The sequence below is a fragment of the Acartia tonsa genome, chromosome 8, assembly GCF_053477335.1.
Source record: "Acartia tonsa isolate MP-2025a chromosome 8, ASM5347733v1, whole genome shotgun sequence".
In the NCBI taxonomy this organism is placed as follows: Eukaryota; Metazoa; Arthropoda; class Copepoda; order Calanoida; family Acartiidae; genus Acartia; species Acartia tonsa.
In genome coordinates, this window is record NC_137267.1 from 39,976,139 (window position 1) to 39,989,480 (window position 13,342).

General features: G+C 31.9%; 1 protein-coding gene across 1 annotated transcript in view; it reads left to right on the forward strand.

Annotated features, from left to right (window-relative positions):
• The first annotated feature begins 3,084 nt into the window (after positions 1-3,084).
• The window catches only part of LOC145326940 (sodium/hydrogen exchanger 3-like), a 28,759-nt gene continuing 18,501 nt past the window's right edge, over positions 3,085-13,342 (forward strand). The window contains exons 1-8 of the mRNA XM_080170389.1: positions 3,085-3,163; positions 7,155-7,205; positions 8,126-8,207; positions 8,602-8,719; positions 9,093-9,135; positions 9,835-9,931; positions 10,482-10,624; positions 11,194-11,289. Coding sequence (XP_080026515.1) covers positions 3,155-3,163; positions 7,155-7,205; positions 8,126-8,207; positions 8,602-8,719; positions 9,093-9,135; positions 9,835-9,931; positions 10,482-10,624; positions 11,194-11,289 — 639 coding nt within the window. The 5' untranslated portion in view covers positions 3,085-3,154. The remainder of the gene's footprint in view (positions 3,164-7,154; positions 7,206-8,125; positions 8,208-8,601; positions 8,720-9,092; positions 9,136-9,834; positions 9,932-10,481; positions 10,625-11,193; positions 11,290-13,342) is intronic.

Sequence of the window (13,342 nt, forward strand, 5' to 3'; positions counted from 1 at the left end):
AACAACAAGTTTAAAGTGTCTCTAATAGCTCTTGAAGCATTTCTGTGTGCACCAGGTTCGAACCATCTCCTTTTGAAATTGTTTTAAATTGGCTATAAAGATATCTGATATAAAAGTCGTTGTAGAAAATGAGTGTAACATGTTTAGCTAGTTAATAGACAAAGACATTGATTAAAAATTTTTAGGTGCATGTTGTGGTATCTTAAAGTACATCCTATTACATAATACATAAATATTTTTTTGTTTCTTGCTAACCACAGAGCTGATTAAGTTCTCCATTTCATGGAAGCTTCATATAGGTCTTAGTATATTTTTATGCTATTTTAATTTTGAATTAAACCTTGTGATACCCTCTACCTTTTTCAATTCACAACCCCTTGATGAGCAGCTACTCAAAATATAAATGTTGTGTTTAAAACATTTGCAAAGTAAAACAAGAACCTTTGTTTCCCTTGTTTTAAATACTTTTGGTTCTTAACCTTAGTTTAAAGTGAAATTTAAATAACTTTGTAACAAAATCCAACAAAAAATTCTTTAAATGTTAAACATTTTTTTAATACTTAGCAAACAATAATGTCCTTTCATTGCAAAACAGTTCACTACTAAAATGTAGGTTTTTTAGCCAAAAAGTCGAATACTCTGGAAATTCGACCAGATATCATTTATTTATACCTATATAGAGAGCTCCACGTCTTTATTTAAATCATAAGTGCATAGCCTAAAGAATAAATTACATTTGAACTTGAGTGTATTTTTTCTAGAAAAAAAGCTGTAAAAATGTGTTTTTAACATAACAAATTCATTAAAAAAAATCCGTAAGTTAACATATGAAAAATCCGGGAAGCTTTTTAGTAATAAAATTCATGTTTAGTGTGATTATTTCTTAAATAACAAACATACCATATTTTGCACAAGATCATTTAAAAGCTCTAAAACAATTTGTTTTGCTTGTGAAAGAAAAGGCAAGAATTGCCAAGATTAAGAGAAAAATGATTCAGTGTTTATTCTTGAAAATCTTGTGCAAATGAAGGAACTAACAGGTCTTTGTAATACTTGTAAAACATGTTTATAAAACATATTTGTAATTATGAATTATAAATTCAAAGTGATGTGTCTATTAAAAGCAAAACTGTTCTAAAAATAGTGATGGTACGTTCGCCCATCCATATAGTTTCTTCCCTGTTAACTTAGGCATGTTAGAATTGTCTTATTGATTTCAAACTTTGCATGGTGATTCCTTTAGTAGTTGAGTATTTATTTAGAAAACGTAGCAACTGTATAATCGTAACCAGAATGTCCGTACTCAGTTTTTCAACAAATTTACTCCAATTTTGTTTGACATTTAAAATATTTACATATATTATAATTATTCTCTAAGTGTTAATGTTCGTTCGTCCTAGTGACCTATTCCAGTATGAGAATCTGAATTGCTATAATAATTTTTTTGAAATCTTTATATACTTTGAAATTTATTTTAAATTTTGAATGCCATCTTAGGTAATTAAATGTATTTCTATACAAAAAAAAACAAATATTATTGTGGATTTAAAAGAACTTAAATATAAATATAAAATAAATGAATAAAACTTGTTGAAATGATGTTAGATTTTTGAAAAATAGAGGGTTTTATTAGGTTTAAAATATAAAAATATGAAAAAAATTAGGCTATGCACTTATGATTTAAATAAAGACGTGGGGCTCTCTATTTAGATATAAATAAATGATAACAGGTCGAATTTCCAGAGTATTCCTCTTTTTGGCTTAAAAACCTACATTTTACTAGTGAGTTTATCTTTTTAAAACTTTAAATGACAAGATAAAAAAATACTTAAATTTTAATACTTAGGGATTATTAAGTTGTAATCTTCATATGCTGAGCCTCTCTATAAGTTACATGATGATTGTATGTCTGACTTTCTGATCATAATCTTGATGGAAGTTTCACATTAGCTATTATAACTATTTTGTTCATCTTTTTCTTTTGGAAAGGTTAGTTTTTACAATAAATTAATATTTCAGATATTGCCCCAAATAGCATTGACCCTTTGGTTAGCAGACAAAAAACGTAGTTCACTAAACTTGTTTTTTAAAACTGAATTGAAAACTTTCTTTTCTTTAAGTGCCATCTAGTAGTAGACGTATAACTAAAATAATTTCAATTGTTTTTGATCAGTTTTTTTAAATTGTCTGTTAATTATTTAGGTTTTTTTCAGATTATTGTGTAAAAGGACAAAGTGACTAAAAATCATCCATGTGACGTCATAAAAATGATAGAAATGAGATGAGAAGTGGGAAAGAAAACCCCTAAAAAAGAGATAATCCCTTATTTTTTTGACGTCACATGGCTGATTTTTTGTGTCACTTTGTGCTTCTACGTTATTGTCAGTCTTATAATAACAATAGATATTTTTTTAAAATTTTTAAAATAAACATGATAATAACAATGTACAAACGAATTCAAATGGAAAAAGACAGAGAAAGAATTATAGCTCATATGATAATTTAGTTGATAATTGATTTGCAATTTCGCTTTATTCATGGACATATCTGTGTTTATTGGACTATTACGTATTTTGAATTTAAAGAGTACAATTTTAGAAATTATAATTCAATTAGAAAATTCAACACTCTTCCTTTGCTCTCTTAAAGCTGTGAAGTCTTACAATTGACCGGTTCACATTAAAAAGGATACAAATTACCAGAAATTTCCACTGTATCTACTATCAGCTGACATACCCATGACCTGTTACAAAAAAAGGGACAGGGCCAATGCGATCTGGTGCAAGTTCATACAGCTGTTGCGAAGCTTTTTAAAGAGCCTATAAAAAATGACGGCATACAATACAAGGGACCAATGGTAGGCCAATACACAGACTAAATTAACAATAGCAGGCCAGTATACATTTTAATTGACCAATGGTAGGCCAGTATGACAGCTTATAAACAATTTCAGCTGGTGTCTCTTTCTTTCCTCTTTAATTTTTTTTTCAATGATTTATTTCTAAACCCAACAAGTATATAACTACAGTTTTCAATATCCGTTTTTCTTATAATGAAGATTCACCTAGAACTTATCTTTTATTTTTCTTATCATTATCATTACATAATTATTTATTTTAGTCAGGTTTTTCATTTTTTGCCAAGCGCACTAAAAATGGACCTGGTGAGATTTTGTAAAAAGTAGAGCTACTCTACAAGCTGAGAGTGTCGGTATGTTGGTCTGCAATGCATTACTGCGTTATTTGCACAGCTAGATAAATTCACAAACGCTATGTTCATAAGACTACGACGGCACAAAAAAGAAGTATACAAAAGTGGTTCGAAATTTTTTTTAGAGATGTTGACTATATTAATTTTTTAAAATGAGAGCTTTCGCAATAAATGTGCATATCAATCGCAACTTTGTCTATCATATTATAGTGACTGATATAAATTTTTTTTTTTTTATGGATTTTAGCTGTGCCTTTAGTCTCTAGGGTAGGAATAAAATAGCCTAAAACCACTCAAAGATTTAAATTTAAAAAAAAATTTTTACCACACAATGTCCTTTGAGATGCTCCCCTAAAATAATGAACTTAATCAGTATAGCGGTTGACGAGATTTTGAATATCAAACAATAAAACCTTACTGCTTACTACAATAGGATACTACAGCTGTAGGTAATGCCAGAGAGGGAGGGGACAATGGGCAGTTTATTACACCAGTCCCCAAAGTTTTACAATTACATTTTCTTATTCGTTGGTCCAACACCTTTGGGGACTTTTACTGAATTTTGATTTGTTATTTATTAAGCTTTATACGTGTTCATACGTTTCAACCACTAATTTATACTTAAGAAGGGGTTATTTTGTGTGTCATCATTGGAGATTTACATCAATTCATCGGCAATTGTCCTATCCCTTTATATCCCTAATAGGTAATTTGACCCTGACCTTAGGACTTGTTATTATGCCGTGACAAGATAATACCCATTTATCCAGGGATCTTAAGGAATAAGACAAAGGAAAATATAATATATGCACCCAATTATGATATACAAAAGGATAACAATACACACTAAGCGAAGCTCCTATATTAGACTGTAGGGCAAATGAACATTGGCACTTGTTTTGTAAAAACGTAATGAGCAGAGTATTAATATTTGAAAGTCTTAAAAAAATTGTTGCAAAATTTCACTAATAAAGGAAACTGATTTAAGGATATATTTTTTGACACATATTTTTAGGTCTTGATTACAAAGAAGCTTTGCTTAGAATAATTTACCTTGTTGTTCTAGGATTCATTGTTTTAAAAATCAGATGGATAGGATAATTACATCATTCGAAAATATGTTGTCAAAAAATCAGCCCATTTTAATTGGACGTACAGACTTTCTGGTAACAGTTTTAGAGTAATGCGCTAATCGTAAATTCATATTCTGCCTTTTCAGTTCTGACACTCTACAAGTGTTGATGTTTGTTCGTTCTACCGTTTCAGAGCTTTGCTTTTATTGATGTTCTCTTCCTTGTTTAAGGATATTTTTGATGCCCCAAAAGTTTAGAATCATCACACTAAAACATCTAAATTACTTTTATACCTAAAATTAGTATATTTGACTTTGTTACTTTTATGCAAAATTATACTCTAAAAAAAAACAAAATTCGACTTCCTTTATACATATGTACTTAGACTAAAAATATTTATAGATAGACAGGGATGTAAAAAAATAAGGTAATGATTAGGGTTAGCGGTGGAAATGTTTGAACACTCAACTTAATTTAATAACCAATCAAAATTCACTAAAGTCTCCAAAGTTGTAAAGCCAATGAGCAAGAAAATATTATTATAAAACTTTGGGGACTTGTATATTAAACAGCACATTGTCCCCTCTCTCTCTGATAGATAGATAAATTCTGTTCACATCTAACTTTTCGTGACAGCTTTACAAAGATAGAATACACAATAAGGTTTCAAGAAGGGTGTTCAGGCACTTCTGTAATACGTTCTATGTATGTTAGCAAAATACACAAAGAGAGTCCCCAAAGTTTTATGAAAATATTTTTTTATTTGTTTGCTTATCAACTTTGGGGACTTTAGTGAGTTTGCTTGGTTGGATCATTAACTTGAGTGTTCAAACATTTCAACCACTAATTTTAATTTTCAGAAGGGGTAATTTTGTGTATTACCGTTGGTGATTTCATTATCTTCCATATTTTCTTATCCCTTTAGATCCCTGGCAACAATGACACTATAGCAATAATAGATAATTTTATAATGTGATGTTTATTTCCTGTATAATGGCTTTGAAACCCATTAATATCCGCTGGATTAAAATCGGTTCTGAGCCATACTGAAAAATCATGTATCGTATCGTATTATGGCCAGTTTTCTTAAAACTTACACACAACTTAATAAAACAACCAATCAAATTTAATAAAAGTCACCAAAGTTTTCAAGCCAACGAACAAGAAAACGTTTTTCTAAAAGTTTGGGGACTAGTGTAATAAACAACCCAATGACCACCTCCCTGCCAAAGATTGTTCATTTGTTATATGGCTAGAACATATTTTACATGGCACATAGGATATATTCATGAATGATTTACACCTTTTTTCAATGCAGAAAATAGTTTTATCAAGGAAGGGAGTGGACATTGGATGTAAACCATGCATACCAATACCGGTTCCAGAACAAACGCAGAAGTCCCAAACGTTGGAGTGAACAAACGCAGGAGTGTTAAAATATTAATTTAATTAAGTATTTCTATACAGGTTAGGTTAGGTTAGGATATTAACATACAAATAAGCCCCCCGCAGGGGTTAGGCATTAAACAAACCTAAAATATGGCTTAAAATAGGTTAGGTTAGGTTAAGTGTCCACTCGGTTCCAGGACAAACGCAGGAGTCCCAAACATCGGAGTGGACAAACGCAGGCGTGTTAAAATATTAATTTAATTAAGTATTTCTATACAGGTTAGGTTAGGTTAAGATATTAATATACAAATAAGCCCTCCGCAGGGGTTAAGCATTAAAAAAAACCTAAAATATGGCTTAAAATAGGTTAGGTTAGATTAAGTGTCCACTTCTGCGTTTGTCCTAGGACCCTAATACCCAAAGTTTAAAAAACATCGGAGTGGACAAACGCAGGCGTGTTAAAATATTAATTTAATTAAGTATTTCTATACAGGTTAGGTTAGGTTAAGATATTTTTATACAAATAAGCCCCCCGCAGGGGTTAGGCATAAAAAAACCTAAAATATGGCTTAAAATAGGTTAGGTTAGGTTAAGTGTCCACTCGGTTCCAGGACAAACGCAGGAGTCCCAAACATCGGAGTGGACAAACGCAGGCGTGTTAAAATATTAATTTAATTAAGTATTTCTATACAGGTTAGGTTAGGTTAAGATATTAATATACAAATAAGCCCCCCGCAGGGGTAAGGCATTAAGAAAAACCTAAAATATGGCTTAAAATAGGTTAGGTTAGATTAAGTGTCCACTTCTGCGTTTGTCCTAGGACCCTAATACCCAAAGTTTAAAAAAAACACAATTTTTCATAAGTTGGTTTTAAAAGATTGGGTGCTGGATTGGTTCTTTGAAACAAACAGTGCAGTGTTTAGACTTTTCAATTATTAATCCTAATCTAGAGAAGGGGTTATTTTGTTCTGGGGGAACAAATAATTATCCATAGTTATATCCCTGAAAGTCCATAGTCAAAGAATTTACTGAGCTGGATCTTTAAATCATTTTAGTGGTGAGCCAGATCGGGGTGAGCCAACTTTCCACCAATGAGAGCACAGCATTTTATGAAATGTAGCGCTGTGATTAGCTGAAATTGGGCTCATCCCGATCTGGCTCACCACTAAAATGATTTAAAGATCCAGCTCTGGTTCTTAAAGTTTTAATAAAATTGATTATTTTAAGCATGTTTTATGTTTTAAGAAATAAAAACGCATTAAAGCCAATGTTAATTTGATCATTTGTTTAAAATAATAAATAATATCATAAAAAACAATAACCAGGAATCTAAATGGATAATACAATGACCGATAAATTGATGAAAGTCCCAAAAGTTGTTGAGCCAACGAAAAAGAAAACATAATTAAAAAAACTTTGTGGAATGGTGTAATAAACAGCCTCTCACTGAACATAAACACTAAGATTTATGTTTTTTTTTAGATTCTTAAAAACTCTTCTGAACATGGGGAGAAGGAGCATGAAAATTTTCAGGTAAATCTTTAATTGACATAACATTGACAGACATATTTTAAACTTTAAATGCCACAGAGAAATGTGATTTTCTTAGATTTTATATAAGATAGACAGCTTACATTTATAGTAAAAATTTTCGGATCTACTGCAGTTCACGGTAAAATATTGCTGGTAACGAATATTGCCAAAAATCTATGAATTTTAAAGGCTGCTAGCTGCCAAACTGCTGAACGTCCAGATCATGCCAGCACACTGTTTTAAGCGGCATAAGAAGGCCTACAAATAATCTGGAATAGCCATAAATCAATAATGCATACTTATCTCGCAGTGCAGAGAAATGCGCGAAAAAGGCCTAATTTACGCGTTTTTTCTTCAGTGAAGCTTTCCCTGTGCATCATTGGATCTTGGCTATTCCAGATTATTTGTAGGCCTTTTTATACTGCTTAAAATGGTGTGCGGGTATGATCTGCACGTTCAGCCGTTTGGCAGCTAGCAGCCTTTAAAATTCATAGATTTTTGGCAATATTCGTTACCAGCAATATTTTACCGTGAACTGCAGTAGATCCAAATTTTCTGTACCAATGAGAATAGAAATATGTATAAAATTTACTTTGTTCGTCAGTCTGTGAGTCATGCTCCAAAGAACTATGAATTCAAATATTTAAAGGTTACGCAAACAGCTGATTTATCGCATTAATTTGAACATATGCTCATTATATCCATTTTTGATTGTTTTATGGTAGCTGGACAAAATGTCATAAAAATCAGCCATGTGACGTCATAAAAAGGAGGGAGAAGTGGGAAAGAAAACCCCTAAAAAAGATGGATAATTCCTCATTTTTGTGACAGCATATGGCTGATTTTTGAGACGCTTTGTCCAGCTACTGCTTTATGACTTGCTACTTATGGATGTTGTCATCCTTGTTATCTTATTTAAGGTGTTTCATTTGGAATGGGAACGAGTGGAGATTCCCTATGCTGTCTTCTCATGGATGCTCATCACTTTCTTTGCTAAATTAGGTTAAATTTTATATGAAGCTACTCTCACAGTCCTTCCAATCTAAAGGCACTTACAAGATAGACCCAAGCTCTATGTAATGTCTACAAAAATGCTTTAATGCTTTAAAGGACCTCTTTTACGATAAAGACCAAGTCAGATTTTGAACTATTTTGGGGGAGGGTATCTCCACCCTCATCGGAAAGAAAGCGCCCAGGTAAAAAAATATTTTAAAAATGTTCCTTCTTAAAACTAAAATCAAAAGTGTAGGGTCTAACTCCCTCCCCCTTCTTGAATTGCCATAGAGGCCTCTAAAGTTTTCCCTTTCCTTCCTTCATTACTTAACTAATTAACCTTTGTTTTTAGGCCCTTTTATACATCAAAACTTTTTCTTTTTCTATAAAAAAATATATTTAGGCTACAACAAAATTCCTTTCGCCAACAAGCTGCCAGAATCCAGCATTATGATCCTCATTGGTCTTCTCCTTGGTATATTCTTCTTCCTTGTTAATATGACCGTCATCACCCTAACTCCAGGAAACAAATTATATATTTACTTATTGTTTGCCCACATCATCTTTTATTTTTTTGATTGGTTGGGGTGGGGGGGGGGGTTAAAGGTGTTAAATTTCAGTGATCAATCAAATGCTCATTTAATCTATACATCTTTTTGTCCGTCTGTCTGTCGATCATGCTTCAAAGACATAAACCTTATTTTTACTAGTTTCATGCTTTTCTTTGAGTTTTGCATATTCTCTCTTTTTCTTTTCTTTGTTTTAGTACCTTCACTTATTTTGTTCGTTTCAATGTTTTTTTTTGGTGCTTCGCTGTCTACTGACACACCAAATAACACTTCTGAAGTAGCTACACATGAAAAAATGTATTCATATTTTTGTAATTTGTTTTATAGATATATTTTTTCTGTTCCTCCTTCCCCCAATCATTATGGAGGTAAGATTTATAAGATAAAAACGTGAAAATAAATTGTTTTTAGGATCAACATTAGAACCTTTTGTACTTAAGTTAAGTTAAGTATAGCCTAAAATCATTACAAGCCTTAAATAAAATATTAAATAGCTTTAAACTACCCCAGAATCTATGCGTTTTTTTTGTAAAGGATCTTACCAATCACTTAACCGATATGGTTCTCCTTTAAGTTGGTGCTAGTCAAGGGTCCAGGGAAGGTTTTTGAAACTATTTTTGGAAAGGGTACTTCCACCCACCCAAGAGAAATCGCACCTTGAAAGAAGTACCCCTTCCCCCCAAAATAAGTAAAAACTTTGAAAATGACCCTTGTCAAATGTTTTAATTGGATTTTTAATGATGTCATTGAAACAAAGGGTAAATGTCAGTTTTGCTATTGTAATAAAATCTTTATTTCATAGTATGATTGAGGGAGAGGTAGGTTGTGCTAAAATTCCGTAAATGTGTGAGTTTTAAGAATTAAAAATAGAAGTAGAACTCAAAATTTTTAGTGGCAGTTGCTTTAATATAGTACATATCCACTTTATACCCCATTAAAGCAACTGTCATTCAAAATTTTAGAGTTTTACTTCTATTTTAAGTTCTTAAAACTCACATATTTACGGAATTTTAGCACAACCTACCTCCCCCTATCAGAATTAAAGACACAACTTTACTTATATTTAGGCTGGTTACTTCATGCCAAACCGACTGTTTTTCGACCAGCTAGGGACAATTCTACTTATGGCTGTTATTGGAACAATATTTAATATGTTCACCATAGGTGAGAACATTTGGTTTTATATATAAAGTGTCTTAATATGCAGGGTTCTAGAGAGATAAGACAACGGCCAATAAATTGATGTACATCCCTAAATTACCCACAAAATTACCCGTTTGTTAGAATAAATTAGTGGTTGAAACGATTGAACATCCATCTTAATAAACCAACCTATCAAAATCCAATCCCCAAAGTAGTTAAGTCAACAAATAAGAAAACGTTATTATAAATCTCTCTCTCTTACTAATATGTCCCTTATGTTTTAAATACGGGGGATAGTTTTTCATTTAAATTTTTATTTTTTAGGGGGTTGGACATATACCCCCCCCCCTTTTTTAGATTTTTTAAAAGCAATAAGGGGGTTTCAGACTATCAGTGCAGTGGTCAACATGCACTGATAGTATGTATATTCGCTTCAGAAAGATTAATTTGTATCTATCTATCTATCAACATTACCTAATGTAATCTAATTTTCACTTGTCTAATTATACAGAGTGTTTGGATGAGCTGTGGACCAATGCTTATATGGATACTGTCATCCTTGTTTCTTTAGGATTTAGTCTGTACGGTCTGTCCAGCAGCAAGTTATTCGGGGAAGAGTTGGCAAAGTTGGAATATCTGGAAGTTCTACTTTTTGGTTCCTTGATAGCAGCTGTAGATCCTGTTGCGGTTCTGGCGGTTTTTGAGGAGATTCAGGTACAAACTTTTTAATAAATAGATAAATGGATAGATAGATAAATAAATAGAAAGATGGATAGATAGATAGATGGACATACAGATAGGTGAATAGATAACTAAATAGACTGATATTTGGTTAGAATAGATACATGTACATAGAATATTTAGAAGTGCTACATAGATAGATGGTTGTATAGAAGGCTAGAAATAGATGGTTGTATAGAGGGCAAAATAGATACAAGATACAAAGCTATATAGATATAAATAGATATAGAAAAAGCTTTTTGTTTTTATAAATTTAAAAAACCCAATTATCATCAACTCAAAGCTTCTCTAAAATTGACTTTGTCAGTCCGTAACGCCAGGGGGAAATGTGATTTTCTCAGTTGTTATTCAATCTAGACGGCTGTTTTTTTTGTTATTCCAAACTTTAACCACCTTCATAAACATTGCTTCTACGGCTGCTTATTGGATGAAATTAAGTCATTTTTTCCTTAGAAATTTTATATGCATCCGTATAGCCTTATTTTTGTGCTTCGCTACTTATAGATGTTGGCATCCTTGTTATTACTTTATAATCATTGTAGGTAGATGAAGTGTTGAACATAATTGTGTTTGGAGAATCCTTACTCAACGACGGAGTAGCTGTCGTACTCTACCATATGTTTGAAGCTTTTGAAGAGGTAACTATGTTACACTTTATTATCATAATAGATGATGCGCTCCTAGCATGTAGTGGCTTTGTATGTGAGGCGTAGACAAATAGCCTAAAACCATAACAAGAGTTAAATCTAAAATATAAATAGTCTAAAACCATCCCGGGACCAATGTGAAGCTTCCCTATAATGGAGAACTCAATCTTAAGCTACAGACAAAAACCTTACTACTTTATATTAATAAGATTATCTAGGAACAAGGGAAAATTGTAAATTTAATTGGTACCCAAAGTTTTTAAACCCTGTTATATTTTTCGTTGGCTCTAAACATAGAGAAAAAACAAGGATGACAACATCCATAAGTAGCGAAGCACAAAAAATCGTCAATTGGAATACGTAGATTTTGAAGATTTTTACTAAAATCAAGAATAGATTTATTGGATAAAATAAACATGAAACCTTGTTTTATTTTGCATGATGACGATGGTCAAAGTAAATTATATTAAAGATGCTCATAACAATGAGAAAAATTATTTTGATACAGATATCCCATAAAAGTTTGAAAATTGCATCAAAATATACAAAGATATGGGGAAATATGTAAAACATAAAAAAATAGCCAAAAACCTGATAAAAGGCAGTCTGGCCGTCATGGTTGTTTTATTAAAACCACAAAAAAATTTATTTTTAAATCCTTAACTTAAAAAAATTGGAAAATCGGACCATATACACTGAAGATATGGAAAAAAGTGTTAAATATATAAAAATAGCCTAAAACCTGCTAAAAAGGCAGTCTGGCCGTTATGGTTATTTTGTTTAAAAGACGGGAAATTTAATTTTGATATCTATAACTGAAAAAATTTTGAAAATCGGACCATAAACACTGAAGATATGGAGAAAAATGTTAAATATATAAAAAAACAGCCTAAAACCTGCTAAAAAGGCAGTCTGGCCTTCATGGCTGTTCCTTTAAACGACGGGAAATTTAATTTTAATATCTGTAACTGAAAAAAATTTGAAAATCGGACCATAAACACTGAAGATATGGAGAAAAATGTGAAAAATATAAAAATAGCCTAAAACCTGCTAAAAATCGGTCCGAACGCCAATGATGTTTTATAGTCAATTGTGCTCCTTAATGATGGGAATGTTGTCAAAAAATTTCAGCATTCTATCTTTTATAGGACCTGAGTAAATCCCATTTCCCCCATAGCGTTACGGACTGACGGACTGACTGACGTACTGACTGACGGACTGACGGACGGACAAAGTGAATTATAGAGTAGCTTCGCTACTAATAAAAGAGAGGAATCGAAGTAACTAGAAGACGAAAATAGGCAGTGGGCCTAGAGGCCTACTCAGCGCTGTTGTCGCGCTAAATTTTATTGTCATTCCACTACTTTTCAATTGGGAGGATTAAAAATTAAAAAAAATTTTTTTTTTTTACTTTTTACTATTTCCATATTTAGGGCAAGACTATTAGATTAGATATTTTTAGTAGCGAAGCTACTCTATAATTCACTTTGTCCGTCCGTCAGTCAGTCAGTCCGTCAGTCCGTCAGTCCGTCAGTCCGTAACGCTATGGGGGAAATGGGATTTACTCAGCTCCTATAAAAGATAGAATTCTGAAATTTTTTGACAACATTCCCATCATTAAGGAGCACAATTGACTATAAAACATCATTGGCGGTCGGACCGATTTTTAGCAGGTTTTAGGCTATTTTTATATTTTTCACATTTTTCTCCATATCTTCAGTGTTTATGGTCCGAATTTCAAAATTTTTTTCAGTTACAGACATCAAAATTAAATTTCCCGTCGTTTAAAGAAACAACCATGAAGGCCAGACTGCCATTTTAGCAGGTTTTAGGCTATTTTTATATTTTTCACATTTTCCTCCATATCTTCAGTGTTTATGGTCCAATTTTCAAAAATTTTTCAGTTATAGATATCAAAATTTAATTCCCGTCTTTTAAAGAAAACAACCATGACGACCAGACTGCCTTTTAGCAGGTTTTAGGCTGTTTTTTTTATATTCTTAACATTTTTCTCCATATCTTCAGTGTTTATAGTCCGATTTTC